This window comes from Harpia harpyja, chromosome Z, assembly GCF_026419915.1.
Source record: "Harpia harpyja isolate bHarHar1 chromosome Z, bHarHar1 primary haplotype, whole genome shotgun sequence".
NCBI classification, from domain to species: Eukaryota; Metazoa; Chordata; class Aves; order Accipitriformes; family Accipitridae; genus Harpia; species Harpia harpyja.
In genome coordinates this window covers 9,090,536-9,114,320 of record NC_068969.1, presented here as the reverse complement: position 1 = coordinate 9,114,320, position 23,785 = coordinate 9,090,536, and the positions used below count along the sequence as shown (strand labels likewise).

The 23,785-nt window shown below is 37.3% G+C and overlaps 1 protein-coding gene and 1 long non-coding RNA gene across 6 annotated transcripts in view; one reads left to right on the top strand and one right to left on the bottom strand.

Moving 5' to 3' along the window:
* CACNA2D3 (calcium voltage-gated channel auxiliary subunit alpha2delta 3) overlaps window positions 1-12,523 on the bottom strand; it is a 478,462-nt gene extending 465,939 nt beyond the window's left edge. For 2 of the 5 annotated variants that reach the window (XM_052777209.1, XM_052777207.1), the window contains exons 1-2: window positions 11,788-12,497; window positions 11,081-11,162 (exon numbers count right to left, since the gene is read on the bottom strand). In XM_052777209.1, the coding sequence (XP_052633169.1) occupies window positions 11,081-11,162; window positions 11,788-11,906 (201 nt within the window). In that variant the 5' untranslated portion in view covers window positions 11,907-12,497. Of the gene's footprint in view, window positions 1-11,080; window positions 11,163-11,787 lie in introns of all 5 variants that reach the window. The other 3 variants (XM_052777206.1, XR_008233512.1, XR_008233513.1) reach the window with 3 other exon arrangements.
* A 195-nt stretch (window positions 12,524-12,718) lies between these two features.
* LOC128136883 (uncharacterized) lies at window positions 12,719-16,298 on the top strand. Its single transcript, XR_008233514.1, has 2 exons — window positions 12,719-12,836; window positions 16,021-16,298. It is a non-coding gene; the product is annotated as an uncharacterized LOC128136883 (long non-coding RNA).
* Window positions 16,299-23,785: the final 7,487 nt, after the last annotated feature.

Here is a 23,785-nt window from a genome sequence, read left to right as displayed (position 1 = left end):
AACTAAAAGATTTGTTTTAGCCCCAGATTAGAAGGGAAATTCATTCCCGTGTTACCATGACAAGTTAAAATAAACTTCTCCCATTCATGCAATCAACTTAGTGGAAATTACTCTTGAGATTTTGTAATTATGAGAACAGTTACATACTCTTAGTGTGAGAACAGGAGTGTCTGTGGAAAAAAGCCCACCTGAATATTAAACAGCAGAGAGTTCAGTTTAAGAGTCTGTAATGTTAGTGCAAACTATTTTAAAAGAATGGGTCAGAAAAGAAAGTGTTGAGACTTGATGAAGCAACTAAAAGATGGTATAATATTATCTGTGACTTGGACCTAAGAGAGGTCTGCCATGACAAAGTGTCATGCCTTTCAAGACCTACAAGTAGGTTGTGGAGAAGATGAACCAAGGCTATTTATGGAAGTACACAGTAGAAGTGACAGACAGCAGTCATAAACTGAAATGGGAAATTCCAGTTTAAGTAACTTTTCATCCAGGGTAGAGTAAAGCATTGAAACAAAAGCAGTTGTGGTATATCTGTCCCTGAAGGTTCTGAAGATCAGACTCAACAAAGCCCCAAGATATCTGCAATGATTTCAGCATTGACCTTGCTTTGAGCAGGAAGCTGAGTTAAAAGACCTTCTAAATCTTCTTCCAGAATGAATTATTCTACAATTCCAGAAACTGTTAAAAACACAATTCCATAGTGGAAGAGAGTAAGACAGCTGGACAAAGGGGGAAAATGAAGGGTTTTTCTAGAACCAGTTTTGCTGAGTCATTAGTGCCAAACACAAAAGTCTCAGTTATAAAAGTACAATTAGAACTTTTAAATTCAGTATCACTGTATTCAGAAGAAGATTAATCAGAGGAGATCTACTCAACTCGCACATTATAAAGGAACAGTATTAATATATAATCTGCCACCTGCACAAAATTCAGGGAAACCTGTCAATTCCACATTTTGAGTACACCAAAGGAAAACATTTCATGAGGCTATAAGAAGCTCAAAAGTAATTTCTACCCTTTCCTAAAAACTAAGGGCAAATATTCAACATGGAAACTACTTGTCAGTCATACATATAAGCAAGTTAACTAATGAACAATCAACAGGATCCAAACATTAAGCCCCGATATAGTGAATGAATTATACACACATAGTTCCCACTTTATATACTCAATCTTATGATTGATTAGGTCACCATATTATCTGTTTTGTTAACGGACCAGAGAACAACTTTTTCTTGCATCTTGTACTTCCTTAATGTGGGTGCTCTAATATCTCATAATCTAGTTTGAAGGACAAATAGTAACACCTATCTTTTTAAGTGCCTCCGGTACTGCAAACTGATTTTTGCAAAATATTTGGCATCAGTCTCAGAAGAAAACATTTCTTTCTAGAACATCTGCCCATTTTAAAACAGAAAGATTCAAATATAAGGTAAATAAGGAAGTTCAGAAAGCGAGGACAGGGAGAAAGACAACAATAAAACAACACACCAAACTATGGAAGGCAAAAGCAAAACACAGGAGTAGGAGCAAGCGCTGTGACAAAGAGAATGGCTTCTAATATTTTAGAAATTGTTTTGGTCACCTTAATGAAATGTATTGGTTTAACTCTTTACAGTTCTTTCAGGAATCTTGACAGACAGAACAAATGTCTAGAAACAACCACCTGGCAAACACTTTTCTGATTAAGAGTCATTGCCAGAATGTATATGCCTTGATGACTCTGTCCAACCAACCAAACAGGCTCTACCTAGAAAATGCAAAAATTCACCATAAGTAGTGCTTAGGAAAAAATCTTCTCAAGAGTAAGAAGAGTCAAGAAGAAACTTTGCTAAATACCAACAATTGCTGATAGCAAAGCACTAGAACATGTGGCACATACATAAAGAATAAACCAGGAGTTTACATCTAATCAACCATTTCCTTCTTTCTCATTGGAACATCACACTGTCTTAACAAGCCCTAGTGAAGCTCTATACTCTGTACTTCGTAGTTACACTTAACATAAGAACATGTTGAGACATCTCGAAAAGCTAACCCTGCTGAATTCTTACCATGTGCTTGTTGGACCAAGTCAAATAAGATGAAGACTGCTTACAAGTTTAATCTGTTATATTTAATATATTTATCCTTCTATAGTAAAAAGCCATATACTTTAATAAGATCATTTGATTGTATGCTTATAAAGGGGAGGGGGAAAAAGTAAGCATTCGGCCAACCCAAACAGCAATCATGACCGTGTTTTATGACCTGTTTCTGCTCTGAAAGTTGAAGGACTCCTCAGCTGTGTCTTAAGGAGATAAAGGCTCAAAGCTTAACAGTGCATAGATATAGACGCCAAAGAAGAAATACAATTACTTTCATTGCTTATAGTCCAAAATAAAAGATTATGTAGCTCATCTTCCTAACATAAGGCCGTTCAAATGAGATCTACATAACAGCAGGTAACCTGTTCTGAAAGGCCACCCTGCAAGAGTTCCTATTCCAGTGTTTTCTCTCAGAGAAGAAAAAAAAAAAAGTTTGTGATAGTAGGAAAACCTAATTCTTGTGTTTAAAGACCAGCTCTTGTTCATCTACCATGGACACAGAGAACATACTTATTCTTCTTCCTGGTTTTCTGCATGTGAAGAATGTTGCCATATTTCCTTTCAAGTTTTTACTAGTTTTGCTCAGGCACAGCTTGGCCCATGGCACTAAATCACAGTCTAGTGAAGCAGACCTAGTTTTCTTCCTCTCTTCCCTCTCCCCTGCCCCATTTACATTTCTCCACACTTTCTTCCTTAGTGCAAAAGGAAATACACTTTTTTTTTTCCCTTTAGTTTGGGGTTCCACCCCCCCCCCCCCAGTTTTCTAGCTTAATTGAAGGTTATTCTCTTTCACACTGTGTACCTGCCTGCATCAGACATTGAAAGGTTTTTTTGGAATTCAGGACTGGTTGTCCCTCTCCGTCTATGCAACATAACTGTCTTACCTTTAAGAGTTTCTACAGTTTAGAACACTTGTAGCCTTATAAATATGGATTTGACATATGCTTTATCATACATGAGGTTCCCAGTCAACTCTCAGCTCTCTACAGCTATTAAAGACAGCCACATCAGCCATTTTACCAGAAAATATGGCAGAAATGGGGAACAGGTAAAATGTATCAGATCAGATGAATCTTTGAGGGTAAAACTTTCCCTCATCCCCTCAGTATATTCACAATAGCCACAGATACCAGACGCAGCAAGAACACTTGGAGTCTGTGACTTCCTCTGCTGCTGACTTCTGTAAATCAGTGTCTTGACACATCCATAATCGGTTATGATGGGTGGAGTTGATGGGGGCGGGGGGGGAGTCAACAGACAGGAAAAAAAAAAAAAAAAAAAAGAGTCAATAGAGAGAGGAGAGAGAATAACCCTTGCTTGTAATAAGTGCAAAAGGAATCAGTGTGAAAAGCAAGAGAAAACTAATTTGTGCTCCTAGCAAACAGGAAACCTCACATATAACAGGAAGCTAATGCAAGAGTTCAGTCTCTCTGAGGGCATCTACACAAGATTATGTCTACTTACATAAATTAGTCTAGGAGCGGAAGCAACAATTCTGCCCATCTCTGCCTCCAAAACTCTTACCAAGGCAATCTGCTTTCTCATAGGGTTTTGAGAGTCTTCTGAAAAATGTGCATTTTTTCTGTGTTAGAGATCTTCCAGTAAATAAACTTGAACCTCATGTGCATGAACTGAAAATCGTATTCCTATACAAAGCATCCAGCAAGCATATTATGCATTTCTGTCTTCCACTGCAGCAATCACCTTCACCTCCTCAACTGCCATCTCCTTCCTGAAAATTGCCTGGCACTGGGAGTTGGTCAGGCATTCCTATTTTGAAGATACATTTAAAAACACACACACCCCACCAATAGGCTTGTCCAAGATTTGAATCCAGAACATTTCAAACATACAGTTATGCACCTAACGATAACTTCACTATAAATTCAAATCTGTTTCTCCCTTCATTCTCAAAGAGCACCATTGATGAGATGACCTTATTTTACCTTTGTCTACCTAAACAAATTATTTTCTTCTAAACTTGACCTCTACCTACTGTCAACTCAAGTCTAGCTTGATAGAACAATCCAAGATGCTCTGGCTACTGCTAAGACCCTGCTAAAGACCGCATGAAGCCAACTCTCTTAGGCAGGAGGGCTTTATGACAGCTTAATTCCTGTGCTCTATATTCTACTGTCTACTATTTTCTTCCCAGATTAAATTCAATATGCTGGTTGTAACATCTGTACAGTCCTATGTGAAGTCTGTCTCTCTCAACCAATCACAATCTCCTCATGTCTTATATCATCGACCTCAGAAACAGTGTACTAGTTATCAACTATAAGATGGATAACTCCATCTGTAAAGTCCTAGGAAATCTGAGGGAAGAATATTTTCAGAAAGTACCTGTCCCTGGAATTCATCACCTCTGGAAAGGCTTCCAAGACCCTTCCCAATGTCTCTCCAATTCTAATTTAAAAAAAAAAAAAAAAAGAAAAAAAAAAGTGTTTTTGCACAGACTTGCTTTTTAAATACAAGTTTTGTAACAATTTTGTTATTCATTCTCAGAAAGTACTTAAACTTTACATGTGAACTGCGCAGATGATAAAAGGGTCACAAAAACTTTTAAAACTTTAAAAAAAGGGTCCGTGCACTTTTGCAAAAACATTATACATAGAAAAAGCAAAATGGAACTTAAGAACAACATATTAATCAAAGTATTTCATGGAGACCTTTCAGTGAAGTTTCTACAGCAACCTAAAATACAGTCTATCCTATCAATATATAATTTGTGTTGTACAATGTGTAACCACTTATTATCAGCAACAAAAAATTGTACCCTACAGAACAGTAATGACATTTGAAAGTGTAGAGTATCGATTAGTAGTTGCTTAAAAGTGAATCACCACTACAATGCAGCATCTATTCATGGCTCTACATACCTTCGCTGTCAAGATAATTTGCATGGAGACTGGCTCTTTTAACCTTGAAATGTAAGCATTTTCCAATACAGGATGTGAAAACAAACAACCATAAATGCATTAAGCAAGGGAATTAGCATTCATTTCCTTTCAAGATGCGATGTTTTCCAGTTGGATTGTCCATTCAATAATTTCCATATTAAAAGACATTATTGAAAGTGTAATGCATGTATCATAAACTTACTGAAGCCATCTCATATTTCTATTACATACTAACAATAGAACATATGTACTTTCGATAATACAAGAGAATCGTGCTGTGCTTGCAAAACCCAGAAAGACACAGAAAATACTGCAAAACATAGAGTGCTGATTGCAGAAGAGCATGAATTCACCATGGCTTAAAACAAGGCTTTCCTTTTAGTTAAAGAGAAATATAAAACATAATGATTGACATTCAGGCTGATTTAGACTGCATTTTAAAAACATTACCAACACCAAGAAATTAACATAACGTTCAAACAGGAGATGAGAGTAAGACCACAGATCATTCAAGATGCATTTCTAACTTCACTGAAGGCAAAGAAAATCTTCCAACACCTCCAGAGAAGGCAGAACTTCATTACAAGAAAGAAGGAAAAACTATTCTCTGTTACTGAGAGAGAGAGAGACCACACTACTGAAAGTTTGATAGCACTGTGATGTTTTCGTCTACAATTCAATATGCTACCTGAAAATTAGCGTCGGACGCAGCAGGTTTTTCCACCCAATACGTTAGCAGCATACGAATGAGCTTGATTATTTTTTTTCTTGAACAAATTAAAATTAAAATAGCTATCCAAAAGAATTTACACTTTTATGTCTGCAGATAACAACGTTAAATACTTCAAACACACTGAAGTGCTCCATAACTAGTTTGGCATGGAAACTAACCTTGTGATTCATATAGCCCAAAGATCTGTAAGAATTAAAAGGGATGTAGGTTCAAGATCTGCAAGTTCCAAAACATCATTTGCATTCATCATCAGAATTAGAGTGATTTAAGATTCTCAGATGCATATTTCTTTTGTTTTCTAATGCTTGATTTTAATTCAGTGCTAGGAGACACATTTTACATAATACAGACTTCAGGAGTTTGAATTATAATGAATGAACTCTGAATAAAGCTTTTGATAAGCTCTATATCATTTACCTGGCTAGTGGGGTTTTGGAGTTTGGGTTTTGGGGGGTTGTTGGGTTGGTTTTGTTTGGTTGGTTGGTTTTCTTTTTGGTTGGTTGGGGGGACGTTGCTGTTCACTTGGGATTTTTGCAGGGGGGGTAGTGTTGTGTTTTTTAAAAAATCAGTCATATGTCTACAGTTTTTTTTAACCATTTTTCTCCTATTTTTGATAGGAAAAAACCCCAGTATTATTTCTTCAGTTTTAAAATTTCTCAGCTGGCAGTTTAAATTGATATCCAAGAAGCCAGCCCATGTCTATCCTTTAAACTGCACGTCTCAATCCTACTGACCCTTCCTTCAAAGGTTGCGGTGTCTCGAGCAGAGAAGAAACATGCTATAAAGACCAAAACCAACATAAGGCAGAATAAAAGAAATGCAATTAACATCAAGATGATTGGACTAAACTTCCCAAAGAATTTAAGTCACTATTATACGATTTAAAACTAAAGATAGATGTACTGCATGAATTGGATACACCAGCTGAATGCTAATTGATCTAAATCACCCCATTACATTAGTTTTGCACTGACATTTCCACAGTTGTAAGAAACTAACAAGATACAGCACCAAATCTAGTCAGTAAGACAAAATGCAATTCTGAACCTTTAAAAACAGGAATGCTATACTGATTGAAAAACGTGCTTTGAGAAAACACAATGATTTGAGAACTCCTAACACAATGAAAAATTTGTTGAAAGGAGTAGGCAGATGCAGACTACAGACTGTTTGAGACCAAGGCAGTCAGTGCTTACATAACAGTGAAGGCTCTGTTAGACGACTTACATAAGAAAAATCGGAGATAGCCTTAAACAAACTTGTCTCCATTAAGAAACCTTTATAGCAGAACCAATAAATAAAAGTTTCTTTTCAGTTAGAAACTGTTCCTACATTTGCAATAAAATAATATCGACTATTCCGGACCAAATCATGAATTATCAAAGCTCAGAATATAAAAAAAAAAGGCAGTCTCTCCAAAAGAAATCTGAGAAAGCATAGACCACACCGCATTTTTAGAGAATCAGAAACTTCATTGATATTAGAAAAGCTTTACTGTGTAACAACTATTATTTTTAACATTAACAGAAGGCACGTTACCTGCATTTTTTGCTTCCATTTTATTACTACTATTATTTTGCAACAGTATGGAATAGAAAACACATTATTATCATGGACACTGTAATGTGAACAGTAGCATTCCCCAAAGTCTGTTCCTCCAAAATTCTAATTGTAGCAGCTGAAGTGAATATCTTCCCAGCACCTAACACTCGCTTTGCAACCTATACTTAAAGCCTGGCTTTGCCAGTGGACTACATTCTCACATTTACTACAGTACTCACTAAACATAATCAGAGTGTTTAAAAAAAAAAGTTTAAAGAAGTGTCAAGATTCAAATAAGGCAGATGTCTTTTGAAAGTCGGGGGGGGGGGGGGGGGGAATATAAGCACCTAAGACACAATTAAAATTTGAATCAATTCTTAGGCCCCAGCAGTATTTGCTAAGTAGGTGAAGAGTATGCATGTCTACAGCACCAAGCAGCTTCTTGTACGCTGCCAAATCTATATGACAACTGTAAAACCTCCATAAAACAGATAACTTAGGAATAATATTGTCCTATTTTCTTCTGTATGGTTTTCTGAACACTGAACGGCCTTCCTTCACTTTGAAAGCAAGTAGTAGAACATTAAAATGCTACATTTTTAAGTGCTAATTTTGCTTAAAAGCTCATCATTATTTTTGAAATTAGCTACTGAACTATTATTATTATTTTCTGAGCTGTTTGCAGTGTCTGTATTTCATCTAAAGTCAATTTTTGGAAAAATCACATATCCCATATACTCTTAGGAGGCATAACAACATACTTGGATAAGATTATCATAATGCAATAAAATAATAAAGCATCCTATTAAGATAAGGCAAGCAGTGGGTTTTTTAAAAAATAGATAGTTTCAAAAAGTGACAAAAATATTCTCATGCATCTTTTTGAAACTAAAGAGGACAGCCATGCTGGTTATTCATTTGATATTCACAGGACAGCAAGACTTAAGAATTGTAATAACTAAATCAATATTCACAGTTATAACCTGGCTTAATTTTGCTTTACTGAGTATCTTGCATAACTTCATTTGCTCAATGAAATTTTAGTATGGGTCAAATGGCTCTTAACGTGTAAAACATTTGGGCAGTAGAGACTGTCAATCACACTTTGATTTCAAACGCATTCCTTTGAAAGTAGGGCTCACTATATATGCTAACGAAATGAATCAAGTAACCTTTACATTAATTTTTCATTTAGCAAGCCTTTATTAAACTAAATGGCACTACAAAGCAGTTGGTAACTGAGAAATCTATACTGCCCAGATACATTATTATACATACATTGTATGTCTTCATTTGTGTAACAATGCTTAATTCATAATCAGAAAGTGTGGATCCCTCCAATAATATTAGGAGTTGCACTGCTTCTAAAAGTGGAATCTTGACTTTAAAAAGACATTGACTCTGATCACCCAGAGCTCACAGTAAATACCAAATGGATTCTTGATGCCTGGCTAGTGGGGAGGGAGGGGGGAGAAAAAAAAAAAAAGGCATTTGCATTTAGAGCCCTACTGTGCTATCACTTCCTTAATTGTTATGACAACTTCTGTCACTGACTTTGCATGTTGAAAATACTTGCAAATCTTGAAGTTTGGTATGTTTTTATTCACACAAGCTTACAGAAGAAATATACTTTATAACAATAGAAAAAGATACATGTTAAAGTCATCTGCCATGATCAACAGCAAGAAATAGCAAGCTTAAAAGGCCAGAGACACTTGGAATTCTAAATAAAAATAAAAAGCACCAGAGGTTTCCTAAAACTACTGTAACCAGAAGGGATAAAAGAAAAAAAAAAGAGGATATGATAGAAGAATAAAAATGCTCTAAATACCTGTCAAATCTGCATTTTGTCTTTCCTCTTTCATTAAATAATGAAATATCATAACAAAAGCAAGAAACAAAAACAATAGCTTAGAATGAATATATACAGTCCACCTTCAAAAACAGGAGCACAGATTTGTTAGTGAAATAGAAAGGATGCTGATGAAAAGGTAAAATGAATAGCTTCCAATTACCTACAATTATAACAACCAATAGGAAGAAATCTTGCTACTTCAGAGGGAAAAAATACATTACAGAAGGGATGACAGCAGTATCTACTATGAGGAAGAGAAGAATGATTAAGGATCTCATACTGATTCTTTGTCAATTTTAGCATGATTTCAACACACAGGAAATTCTATATTTTTTGGACTACCTGTGTTTGGTACATTTCATTTTTAAATCCATTTTAGTGCAAAAATGGCTGTGTATGGAACAGTTCCAAAGTTAAATAAAGGTACTTGTTTGTTATGGCCCAATAAAAAATTAAAGCCTTTTAATAATACTTGATTAGATACTAATCAAAATGGAAAGGCCCATCTGCTGTATAAATTTAAGGAGTTCATACAAAAATGTGATGATATAAAACTACACAGACTTTAAAGAATGTGAGCTAGAAGTATAATAAATACTAAATGTCCAGATTTTCAGATTAAAATAAAAGTTTGCCCAATATATTGAAGTGAAGCCATTTAATGGCCTTGAAAGGTAGTAAGAGACCTCAAATATTTTTGTTCTTAATACCTGTGTATTAGCTTAGTGAAGTTCATGTTTTGCAGTCCTGGGTGTACAACACTGAAAAGACAGATAGTGCTAAGGAACTCATATGCTTTTAATGATCATTAAGTCAGTTGCTTTCATTTTACATGGCTAGCATAAGCTTTATATTTCAACTGCTACATGTACTGTCCGTTACATAATTTCACACATACACAAGCCTTTCAAAATAAGTGCTACAAGCTCAAGGAATAATTTCCTTCACAATCAGACCAAAAAAAAAAAAAAAAAAAGTGTTACTCAGAACTAAAAATCACATCCAAAAATGCAGCAGAAATTTAACACATGCGTTGAATGAGCATCTCTGTAGTCAGTGAATGTCTCTATGTTTTTCCATTTCCATATTGCATTTTGAGGATCACATATTAAATGCTGCAAAATCAGTCTTAAAGTCTTAACATATACCTCTTAGTGTCTCATTATATTTTTTCAGCAGCTGCTGTAAAAATAAATTGTCTACAATACAGAACTTTACTATAGGTTGCATATTTAAATTAGAGTAAACACAGTCCTTGATATATACCTAATATTCAGATCCGCTTTCTCATTACCCTCCACCCCAATTATGCAGACTTATACCAATTTCTCAAGTTTTTGCAATACTTCACTAGCTTATTACCCAGCTGTGCAGCTGAGCAAGAAGATAACCACATTCATTCCTCTTATCTGTAATGATGTAATACATCCCAGCACTGGGTTGAGATGATTGGGGGAATAATGGGATTGTAAAAACTGCAGAGATGACAAACAACAGTGCAGCCGCCTTCTCCCGATACAGTGAATTGCGTACATACAGCATAGGGTGAAAATAATACAATATCTACTAATTCTGCTCCTTGAATGAAGTTAACATTTTTCATAAGAAGCAGCTGCTGTTTCTACACAGAAACATCAACACCACAACGCAGCAACCAGATTAAATATCCGCAATCTAGGCTAAAGCCTAGACTTCAAGAAATAAAAGTGTTTGAGTTTACTTTCTAGTGATAACACAAAAAAAAAAAAAAAATCATCCAAACAGAAAAATGTCAGTTTAATCAAGGACTCTCCAGGTAGTGCAGTGCAATACAAATGGTCATCAGGGACTAGTATTCAATACAAAAATAGATGTTGGACCAAAGCATGTACAGCACTGCTTTCCTATTCATTTAAAAAATCAAATCTGCCTCCATTTTCTCTGTTAAAACCTTCCTTATTACAGCTGAAGAGATCCTTACCTTCTGCAGGAGCTGGGAACCTGAGTACTTGGCTGCAATAGATTTGATCTCTCCACCAAATGCTGAGGCCCAGAGCTTTACACTGAGAGGAAAAAAAAAAAAAAAAAACATGAGAAACAGGAAGAAATGTAATACACATGTCATAGCAAGCAACACACACTGTAACAGCTTCAGCTGCACTCAGAAGGATCCTAGCAATTTTGCATTAAAGACATCACTAAGGAACCTAAGCTCAGCAAAAGATTAGTGAAGCTGTTCAAGTACAAGCACAAACTAGATGCTGTGCTAAGGTAAGGCCTCTGATATGAAACTACCCAACCTGCACTGTTTAAGTTTAAAGAATCAATTTGTACAGAAACATGCTTTGGCACAACACAACATGTATCCATTGAAAAGAAAGAGGCAGATAAAATGGCAAAACAATTCTGAATGATAAATTCTCATATCAGGAGTTAACAGCATCAACTTCAGTAAATGCAAGCACTTAAGTTAGGACTCTGCAGCCACATACTCCACCAACACATGCTCCTACAATAAAATCAAAGTAGTGCTGAGCGCATTAGAGACTACCACTTTAAACACAGCTGACAGAGGAGCAAAGGTGCCTTGAACAGTCAAATATCTGCAATACAAAAAGGTAAGAACTTGAGCAGTCAAGTTCTCATCCTTGAACACAATCCTGAGAGCAATAGCGTGAAAGCACTTACACAGACAAGGGGATCTGCTGCTCCGATCCAACCACATCCACTAAGGCTGTGTTAAAAGCTGTCCAGAAGATAAAGAAAAACCCCCCAAAAGCCCGAAGAAGATTCAGATTCTCTGGCATTGTGCCTCTCTGTGCCTGGAAAGATTTGGGGAAATTCAAGTAAAGCCGAATTCAGCAGCAGTGGGGTTTTGCTTCTAAAGCCTCTGTCCCCAACCTTACCCCCTCCCCTAGAATGACACTGGAAGAAATCACAGCTCCATCCTCATCCCTCCAAAGAATGACCCTCTCTGTGTAATGGAAGGAGAGGACCAGAAGCAAAGCTCTAATGACTTGAAAACTATTGTGTCCCTGGTAACAGCAAAGCGTCTTCCAGCACTACTGCAGCCACTTGCACGTAGTTCTTTACAACTCCGCAGTCAGCAGTGTGCTGGAGTTACTTCAGTGACCTACTGCTGCTCCAGAGTGCCCTTAGCAGCAAGAAAGCGGACTATCGATTCCAACTAGGGAGGCTCTCTTCTTGCAATTACCGCTCACTTTGCAAATGGAAAGCTGCCTAGAGTTCTCCTTTCCCTCGCCGATAACCTCCAGCCTTCATCCCAGATCAAGTCAGCCAACGCATTGGTTCAGCGGAGCAGGAGCAGCAGCCTTTTAACGGGATAGCGCGGAGACAGAGAGGCAGGCACAGGAGGAGCCGGACCAGAGGGAGGGTGCCTCTGTATGGCAAAAGCAGAGAAAGTCTGGAGGAGCGGAAAGTGGAGTTGAGCCCTTCCAGCAAGGCGAGCAGAGCGCGCTGCACATTTGCCGGGGGCTGAGCTAGGGAGGGCTCGGCAGGGGCGGAGGGGAGGTGGGGGGGCCGTGCACACCCACCGGAGACCCGGCCAATTCAGGCAGGGCACCGCTGCGTGACAAGCATCTGTCACACACCCCGGAGAGGCGAAGGATGGACGGAGCTCAGCCCTCTGCGCCGAGAGCGCCCAGCATCCCGGCCGCGGAGCCGCGCCGAGCAGGGCGCGGACGGACCCGAGGAGCAGAGCAGCGATCCCCACCGAGGTAGCATCGCCGACGAGCGGGAGCAGCGGGTTCCCGGAGCGAGCCCCGGGTTTAGGTCAGGCTCGCACGTTTAATCGAGTCATATACGGCACGTCCTTGTGCATAAAGGCACGTTTGCTGCTGCCTCCCACGCCTGAGCGCTGCAGCGAGTCACTATCCGAGAGACCGGGACCAGCAAAGGCTTATGAATGAAAAGAAATGCAGCACAAGTAAATCAATGCGGGCTAACTGACTCGAGCCTATGAATAAATTATTCATTTATGCTCATAGAAGAATCCTCTTGATATGGCAAACATAGGATTACAAGCTCCTCCACGGAGAGAGCAGCGTGGGGAGCAGGAGGGGATTGGTCCGGGTATTTTTGTTGTTGCGTTTTAAAATCTACCCTCCCTCCCTTTGCTTTTATTCTTCTCCCTCTGCTCGTTTCTCACCACCTTCTCCACTAAAATGCACAGACTTAAAATAGCAATTGAACTTTAATGTAAATAAGTATGGCAAGACCTGGAGATGATCTGAGCATGGGCTGAGTCATCCTTGCATCATACAATATAGCTCCAGTGTCCGCTCCAGAATTCTAGTTTCTTCCCTCTGTAGCTAGAATTAACACCTCAAAATATTCACTCTGCCTTTGTATACCATTGTTGTCTTGTTTAACATGTTCTGTTTTGAAGCTAGATGTGTAGTACCTGTATTTTTTTTTCCTCATTAACATTTCTAAGAGCACTGAACAGTTTGCTTTAAATATCAAAACCTCTATTCAACACCTGGCTGATAAAAGCTTTCTGCCTTCTCAGAAGAAACTAGAAGTTTAAAGATAGAAACACTAGCTTAGGGAAACTGTATAGAACAGAGAAGCATGCTACACTGCAACTTTCACCACCCGCTGGCCATCCCCGCCAGGAACAGTAAATAGATCATATTTCTGTCCGTACCTTCATATGAAAGCAATAATGAAAGTTTTATTGAAAGAGACACTTATTTTGTGTATTAATCAACCATTTTGAAAGTCCTATTATCTGTGCTGTTACTGTGGATTTTCTAAGCAGTGTTTTAAATATGCTGCCATGTCACCAGGTATTCAGCCTACCTACAGGCAGAAACGTAAAAATGCACATGGCTGACTAACCGTATATAATGAGTTATGGGCCCCTTTGAACACATTATATAAACAATAGTATTTTTTCAAAACTAGGAATGAAGCAGGAATGGTGGACTGCCTCACTACTTGTGCTGTTTAGCTTTTTTACATGCTAAACAATCTCAGGAAGGAAATTCATAAGGCTAATTTTGTGGGACTCAAACTTCGGTTTTACATTAACATAGATACTTATCTGCTTCAAGACAACACAAAGCACTAGTGACAAGTAACAGCTTCATTCTTCAAACAATTACTGGGAGCCCTAGAAACTTTTTGAAAGCACATACAACGTGCCTGTGTTAAACAGTCCTGAGAAATTTAACATGTATTAAAACCATCAATAATTATTGGCAAAAAAAGATGATAAAATCACTTGTCAAACCTTGACTTTATTTATATTTATTATACATTCAATACCTTATCAGATCTACAATTTATGCATTTGGCATGTATAACAGGACACTCAAGTTTGTTTAATATAGAAATCCTATTTCATTATCGCTAGTCTCAGAAAACAAAATTTGCTTGAAAAAAGAAATTTATACTTGACAGTACAAGCATGGCCAGCTCCTTTTGTGTTAACAAACATTTGTATGCATTATACCATAGAGTGCTTTCAGCATCTTTCATTAACGCACACTGGTTATGTTCATGCAGTTATTTAGTTCCTCTCAATGATTCAGTGAATGGAAAGCAAACCTATACTGTAACAGTGGTCTAACACATACAAACCATACATATAAACCACTAGAAGTGACAACACTTTCTGTCAAGCTATTGTATCGTGGCCTGACCACTACTGACTATTCCTGGTATGCAGATCACTGCGGTCAAGACACCAGGTTCAAAACCAATGTTACTGTTTCCCCCATGTTGTCCTCATGAGGAAGATGCAGAAACTTTCCTAAGTGGGTTTGCATAAGAACCAAGGAAAATAAGTTAAAAAAAAGAGGTAAGTTCTGCCAAAAGGTTTGACTCCTTTATACTGGGGATATAGCTGTGTGCTTCATTATTTGGTACAGCCTTATGACATCCTGGACCAAAGTCAGAAGAAAGCAAAGTTTCAAAGAAGCATAGTAATTAATTTATATTTTGGAAGTAATGTGGCATTTCTATCATGTCCTTATGCTGTTATAGGTAACTGCCAAATCTGGAAGAATCCTTAATGCTGGTCCCACAAGAAAAAAGTATGTACAGATAACTGATTAGAGAAGGAAAATGTTTATGCACTTAGCAAATTTATGTTCTAAAACCAAAGTGCATCTTAGCAGTAAGGGCAGGTAAGTTACTTACATGCCAGTGGTCTCAGAAGCAGAGCTCCCCATACAAGTGTATTAAGTTGGATCGCCCAGCCCCTGGCCCCCCATTTTTAAAGGATAAAAATGGCATCTAACCTCCTGCTGTGTCTTTGATGATCAAGTACAATGGCACATTTTAGTATCTCACAGAAAATGAAAGAAGCTGTTTTCCCTGTGAAAGCAGAAATAAAATTTGGACACGTGAATCATCAAGTGTGGTAACAGAAAGTCACAGGCACAGTCAGAGAAAGTTGATGTATCCCCAAAGCTTTTGCAGTGGACTACATTCAGGAAAATAACTGAGGGACTGGGGGAAAAACAAAGCAAAACAAACCAACCAACCCCCCCCCAAAAAAAAAGAAAAAAAAACCCAAACAAAAAAACCCAAGTCAAGGGCAAAGGGTAACATGAGATTTGACACAAAGGCTGAAGTACAGAACACAGACTAAGGGAAAGTCTTGTACATAAATACATACAGTAACTCTACCTGACAAATCAATCCCATTGTTATTTCCTTTACCTCCAGATGTATTTACACTTATAAAAGAGTGCAGTAACAGGGTCACATTTGCATCATCAGAGCCTACTTTGAGGTCTTCTGATTAGACACGTATCAAGCCCTAATAAAAAAAAAAAAGAAAAAAAAAATCAATCGAGAGGCATAGAGAAGAGAACATATGGTGCAGGGGAGAAGAGTAGGAGGAAATGATATAATTAACACAAATGTTTATTGTATTTCTTCTTTCAGATGCTTATCTACAATGAGTTCTAAACAGAGAGGAATAAATGCAGAAGGCTAAAGTGCTAAAAGCCTTGCTGAAGATGCAAGCCACCTCCACTGGAAGTTAATTTAAAAAAAAGGAAATACGTCAGATTATCTGTATTCCACACAGATTAGAAGATTCAGATACTGCAAAAATAGACAAGTCCTAACTACACTGCATGATGTGGCATTAATACTTCCTTTGTAGTATATTCGTCAACAATTCTAAACACTGAGATTATAACACTCAGATGTGTTCTCCACAGTGCTTTTTTTGTTTGTTTGATTCAAGAGATTAAAATGTCCCTTCCCCCCCTTTTCCTTTCTCTGAAATACTTCTCTTAAAAAGTGATCCCTTAAATAAAGGCAGTGGGAGAGGAAAAAAAGGGAGGAAGTGAAGGGATATAGCCCCCTCCTGCAATAAACAATTTAATATAATGTCCTATACTGAAAATCCTTCCAGCCTTTAACAACTGTATGCAACTTTTCCCTTACTTCTCTGCAAGTATAATGTTTCACATAAACTTACACATGGAAAATGAAAACAGGAGAAGTAGAGGGATAACAAAAGTCATCTCAGCTGCACAAAGCACTTTGTCAGATGAAAGGCAAAATCTGAACGTTCAGGATTTATTATTTGGAAACAACCCAATGGTGGAAGGATTCATCAAGTACTGTTTACATGCTGTGAGAACATAGGTTTACTTGTTTCAAAGTGAGCTGTACATCTGAGAAAGAGCAAGAGACTGCACATTAGACCTATTCTGTGGAGACTTAACATACGTACATGTATTCCTAGAATTTTATGAAGGTCCCACGTGTATAAATCTAAGTGTTTCAATGGTATGGGAATGCCTAGTTATTGACCGATTCCAACCCACTTACAACAAAGATTGAGGTCAAGTAACATTACTCCCTGGATTAAATGAACACAATTTCACATAATGGGCATGAGCTAGTGACTTGTAGAAATAAAAATACTGCAAAAATTCTAAACCATGGCAGTATTTTGTATGCAACTTTGTAATGTTATCATCTTGCTTGTATATACTGTTCAGGTCAAATCAATCACTAATATTTTAGCTCATGAGAATATTAAGGATATATGCAACCTATGTTTACATATACTTAAAATCAGTTACATGAGAATAAATACAATCTCTAAGGATTTAAAAAAAATACTAATATACACTCACAATTAATATGTTGCAAGTACAGCATTTTAGGTTACTGTCACATTATCTTTAGCACACTTCAACACCAAATAAACCTCACAGTTTGCCATAAAACCCCAAGGAACACATGGTTAATTTAGCTTCTACAAAGCCTATGTTCAGCTGGCTTTAGCATCTCCACAAGGAGTTAAAATGTAAAAGAGCAAAGCATTATCACATCCCAGCCTATGAGAGCTCAACACTGCATGGTAAGCTAGAATGCTTTAAGCTAATGATGTTTATAGCTAACCAAATCCAATTTCAGCAGTCCACTGTAGCTCTGGTCTGTTAGTGCCATTTTACATAAGCTTCATTTATTTTGAATTTTCAACTATTAAGACAAAGTCCACATTTGGTTTCTTTTGAGTGTCATGCTAGGAAATGAATTCTTCTCTAAGCAAATAAATTACATTTTTACTCCCAAGGCTAGTGCGAGGTTGTAAATGTTAATGCTTTCAATGCATTCAAAATACCTGAAAACCAAAGATAGGACTTAAAAATGAGAAACTGTAATTGAGAGCTCTAATATAACAGACAGAATACTATAGAAACAAACAAACCTAGCATTTTTTCCTCTGATGATACAAATGATGACTAAAGGTCACAATATATTTAAGTGCTAATCTGTTACTGTCTACACACTAGAATGAAAACCCTAGTCATATCTATAATGGCCTGTGAATGTTGACCCAAACCTTGCAAATTCCTCAGAGCCACTTTAAGGGACCCTTGTCAAAGCCCAAAATAGACTTCAAAGGTTAGGAAAAGCATTGCTTTTACTTCAGATCTTGGCAGGATTAGTGACACAAACACTGGGTACCAAAAAAGATGTATTCAAGGCAGGAGAAAGAGGGGAAGTGGTACTGAGCAGACTCTTTCGAAGGAGTGCTCCTTTTGCATCGACAGATGACAGATGACCCATTGTCATCAGCGAGGTTAAGTTTGCAACCATTCAACTGAAAGCAGCCTGCAAACTTTAGACTAACATTTAATTATTTTCAAAATACTGTCCTTATTGCAAAGTTGAAAATATAACATAATTTTTGATCCAAGAAACAGTGCAGTAATTATGTAAAGCCATTAGGTACTTCAGAGGCCTGTAATTCTGTCACTCTCTAATTAATTCCTGCATCACAAGTATGAGTTTTGAGGTGGAAATGTGACTTTTCTGAAGTCCTGAATATCAGATCGAGAAACTGGTAGTTTAGTCAACACAGTGCTGCTTATGAAATATTACAGAAAATTAATTTTGTATAATTCTATGGCAGCAGCTGCTAACCTGTGATCTATTTCTGCTCTATCACTTTGGTGAGTCTTGTTTGTTTATCATGAACATTGACTGATCCTGAAAATCAAACATTTATCTCAAAAGGCTATTGGAAATAGCATATATTATAAAGCAAGCACATTATGGTAATGAATTCCAGTAACTTGTTGCATTAAAAAAAAAAAAATATACATCGACTAAGAAAAAGTCCTGAAGAGTAAGGATATTAGACCATCTTAAATATCTGATCACAACTGCAGAGTAAGACCACCAAGAACTATCAAAAGACAAACAGGTTTCAATAAAGAGTGTAGGCAATTCATTAATTGTCTTAAGGTCACAATAGGAACCTGATAACATCTATTAAAGACTTACTGCTTTATGCAAATCAAGTTTCACTTCTTCAGCAGTTACTGTTACTTTGGGCAAGAATCAAATTTAAGATTGCATTTTTTTTCCACCAATGGAAGTGGCTACTTGTTCTAGTGAACATTAGTCAAAACCTTGCTGCCTGTAAGCAGATGGAACAATCTATTATTAGGGTACTCCTATAATACCCTAAGTCAGTGGAAAAAGTGGACTTGGGCATAATGAATAATTCCGGCATCAAACACAATAATACCCTATCACAGAAAAAAATACAAGGGCTGGGGCTTCAAATCCTGACTTGTATATAGTAGTCCAATTCTACTTCCATTTTGATAATATAGCTTGACATTGTATACCATGGAAAGCTCAGGCTTCTCCTGCTGAAGAATAGCAGATTTATTAGGTTGTTGTGGGTTTTTTTTAAATACATTAAAGCATGATTATGCTTAAAAGATGCAAAGTAAAAGCAAAATTTATATCCATAAATATACTAATAAGTGTTAGGTAAAATATTTGCCAGAGCATGCATTTCTATTTTACAGGCTGTTAATCCATCATAGTGTCACTAGCATTGCAAGAGACACACTCAGACTGCTATGCTCATTACTTTTTAATGTATCACTCCATTTTAAACAATAAGACTAACAAGTTCAGGCCATAATATAGCCATCCTTCCTATGACTGTAAAAAAACAAAAGAAACAAAAAAAAAACCCCCACAAATACTAGTTTACACTATGATTCTACTTATAAGCAACCGATATTAAATAGTCTGTAGAAAATATAGAAAAAGCAGCAAAATTCTGAGCCAAACTTGTTATTATCAGTTATCCCACCCCAATTTTTTGTGAGGGTTTTTTTGTACCATGAAAACACTTGCTTAATCTTCAATTTATTAATAAAATGGGAACTAATACACTGAATTTAGATAACGGACCCCATACAATATTTGATCAAAGGCCATTGATACCACCCCATAACCCAAAGGTGATGTTTTTTTAATAAATAATATATGCCATTTATCAAGGACCTCCCAAATAAGCATAAAAAAAAAAGGTTTGTGCAGTTCTCAGCCCTCCATCTCCCAGACATTACTAGAAATAACTGTCTCCATTTTAATGGAGGATGAACTTCTTAAATTTTCCCCAAACTGGTATTTTTGGAATTAGCTGAGGGCTGCTGGAAAAAAGCAACAGGACATCTTGTCAATGTTTCACAGAGAAGCTTAAGAGAGATATCAGACCCCAAGAGCTTCTCCTGAGCATTATTCAACCTGATACGTAATTTGGTACTTGAGAACTAAGGCTCCCTATTTTTCCTCCAATACCTTTATTCCCCCACCATCTTTTTTTTCCTGCAGACCCGTTGCTATGTGTCTCTACTTTCAGTTCTCACCTTTGTCTATTGCAAGTCCCACTTTTCCAGGCAACATTTTCTCACAGAAGCACATAAAATTCCCCAAGCAGTTTTCTAACTTCTTTGATCCCTAAATTCAATACTCCCATCCTTCTTTACAGATATAGTAAAGGCTATTTCATCCTACATACCCTTCCAACTCATACAGACTGTTGCCCATAGTCTTACTGCTGGAGAAGAGAAAGCCATCTAAATCACAGCCTATGCTCAACTCTATCTAAAATTACCATAAATTCAAACTGCAGAAGCTGCTCAGCCTCCAGAACAGGAGGTGTCAGAAATTCATGAAGAGCCTTCCTTGTAAGATGCACTATGCTCATATGACACTTGCCTAGTAATCAAGTGTTAAAGCTGCAAGCTCGTAAGAGTACCTATTATCATCCATCACTGATCGAGACCACTGACCCACTCATCAGTGCACTGCTAATTCACTTCAGTTTTATTTCTCACCAGGGAATCTCTATCCGAGCTGTCATCTACTTACGCTGTTTAAAATTCTCCTCCCGAGCAGCTGTTCTAGGAAACTCCTTACTTTGTTTCAAGCTTTAACATCTAAAGTCAGATCTTTTTAGTTGCCAAAGGAAAGCAATACTGTGAGCTTTTTGTTGTTAAGGAAAAGAATAATTATCACTGCAAGACTTCAATAGCACTTCTTGTTAACAGGTTTGTGGTAGTGATCAGACACAGAAGATAGCTGCATTTCTGGAGATGCTTCATATCTATATATTTTCACTTAATGTGTTAACCAATACACATACTTCAGTGCATTTATATTGCAGATACTTCTGTAATCACAGTTAGGATTTGATTGTTTATTGCTTCCTAGATTCAGAAAAACAGAACCTATGAGGAGATTAAAGAAGCACAAGACATCCATGTTCTATACAATTTTATACAATGGTTGAACATTAGAAATCATTGATAAGCCAGCATTCTTGCTGGTGTGTTTTATCAGGATGTTGCACCATGCCCTACAAAGCTGGTGCCATTCTCTCAATTCCAGATGATGAGTTTCCAAACTACTCGGTCCCGATGCAAACACTGCACTCCTAATGCAGCTTCCCCCATCCAAACTGTGCTCCCTACATGCAAGAGAGGGAGTAGTAGTTGGAATTACTAGCTCTCCTATTCTTGCACCTACCCTGCCAAGAAGTGACTAAAACTAAGTTTTAGGAAAGGACAGAAATACAGAGAGAGAGAGAGAGAGAGAGACACAGACACCTGTCTGTCTATGTATCTGTGTACATACACACAGCACTGAGTGTAAGAGACTGAGCAGAATAAAGTTATGACTAAATGACTTCTCTGGACATTCACTTTAGTCCAACACAAGTTATTCACATCAATAAATTCTTAACTGAAAATTATGGTATTACATTTGTTATAATGCTAGCGGACCTACTCTGGTCTCTATTACTTAACCAAACTAATTACTCCTAAGCAAAGAAAGGCAGCCATAACACACAGCTAAGAAGCTGCAGATCTCTGAAGAGGTGAGTTCTCTGAAAATCAAGTAAATAAAAGCTTCTAACAGTTTCTTGAGACAATGTTTGAAGTTATTCTGGATATAATCAGTACATGCCCAGCCTTTAACCTACTGATGCATATAGTCAATACAATCCTTTAGCAGAGCTGAACAACAATTTTATACTACCGTGGGTAACATCTGATAACACAGTTCTGTTGTCAGGGAAAGGCAGCACTCCACCACAGCAGACACTTCAAACAGCATTTCTTAGAGCAGCAGTTACTGCTTCAAGAAATACGCAAGACCAAGGAACTGCAGTAGTTGAAGACAACACATGTCATCTTTCTGGGCATCTTGCCTTAACTGTATTACCAAGAAAACTGGTGTTATACATTTTTAAGAATTGTAGATGAAGTGACTAGGGATTTATTTAGAAAAACTAGAGTGTCCTAATTGACCTTATTTACCACAATTGGCACAATATGCACCACCCGGCATACTACCACCCCCATCCTGAGACTGAAATACAGTAGTGCACACACTCTTCAAGAATACAAATTGCCAACAGAGAAAAGTAATAATCTCAAGGTTTGCATCATTTCACAGCTGAGTTGTTTGAAGACAGGCTAGCCATTATGTAAAGCAGCTGTGTTACCTGGCTCTTCCTTTCATTCATTTATAGACTTGAGCTGTTTTTCTAAGTCAGTTGAAACTATCTTCCTCATTACAGGTTTTTGTTCAATATACAAGGAACTTAGCTACAGCAAAAAAACACAAAGGCTTCCATCCTGTATATGTCAATATTTTAGAAACATTGTTAAATTGGAAGCCTGTTAGGGTTTTCCAGATATGTTACAGTATTGGCTGGAATTCACCACAACACAATGGAAAGATCTCTTTGCAAACTTGTGCAACCTTCTTTTTCACAGAGCTGACTAACATTACTCTGTTGTGCATCTTGGTGCTATTGGACAATGTAAGGAGCAAAGACACTCTACTTGCAAAATAGAATAATCCAACAGTAATGAAAAAGTAAGTTTTCACACATTTAGTTTTTAGTGTCCAGAAACAAGGGGCATGCTACATTATTCCAAGTAGAAAAGCCTCATAAAAACACCACAATCTGAGGAATAAGTGTTGCCAGGTGTTTTTTCATTTGGCTGGGGTTTTTCTGCATGCCAGCATGCAAAACTTAGGCAGAAAGCTGCAGTTAAACATGAGAAGATGGGATTTAAAACTATATTGTCAGGCAGAAAAAAAAAAAAAAAACAAACCCAAAACAAACCTCAGGTTAATGGGGATATCTTTTTAATTCTTTAATATTTCATTCTTCATGATCCTTCACCAACAGAAGACCTGCTCATATTTTTCAAACTGGAATGCACTTCTATTATTATATTGAAATATTTGTTATCTCTGTACCACTACTAACATATCGACAGATAGGGGAAGAGATACTTGAAATAAACCCTATAAAGTTTAGGATGTAGGAGGAGGCTTCCTATGGTTTAGACATTTTTCTGGTACTACCACAAACAATTATGCCTTTAGACCTTAATTTCTCCTCCATCACATCCTCTTAATCCTCCTTTCTCTTTCCCTTTGTTTAGGGGAGTATGTTTCTCTTCCTTTAAACTCCACCCCTGTTCACTTAAAAAAACCCCAAAAAACAAACAAACAAACCCAACAAAAAACCCCACCGATACAGTCTGTCACACCAAATAACCTTTCACTTGGTCTTCTGGCCTGCTATCACTGCTGAATCAGCATTTCCAAATATTTTCGAAAGCATCATCTCCTTTCAGCGTCTAAGATTTTTTTCTGCTGAACTGCTGAGCTGCTTGGAAAAAAAACTGGGAAGCCTATGATGGAAGGACCCTCCCCCCCTCTCCACCCAGTAGTAGGTGGTTAGATGTTTGAATAGTCAGGATTGTTCTCTCCAATTCAAATCAAGTCAGACCAAGCTATAATAAAATCTTTTAAGTTGCAGGCTTAGAAGCCCTGCTCCTGATGGACA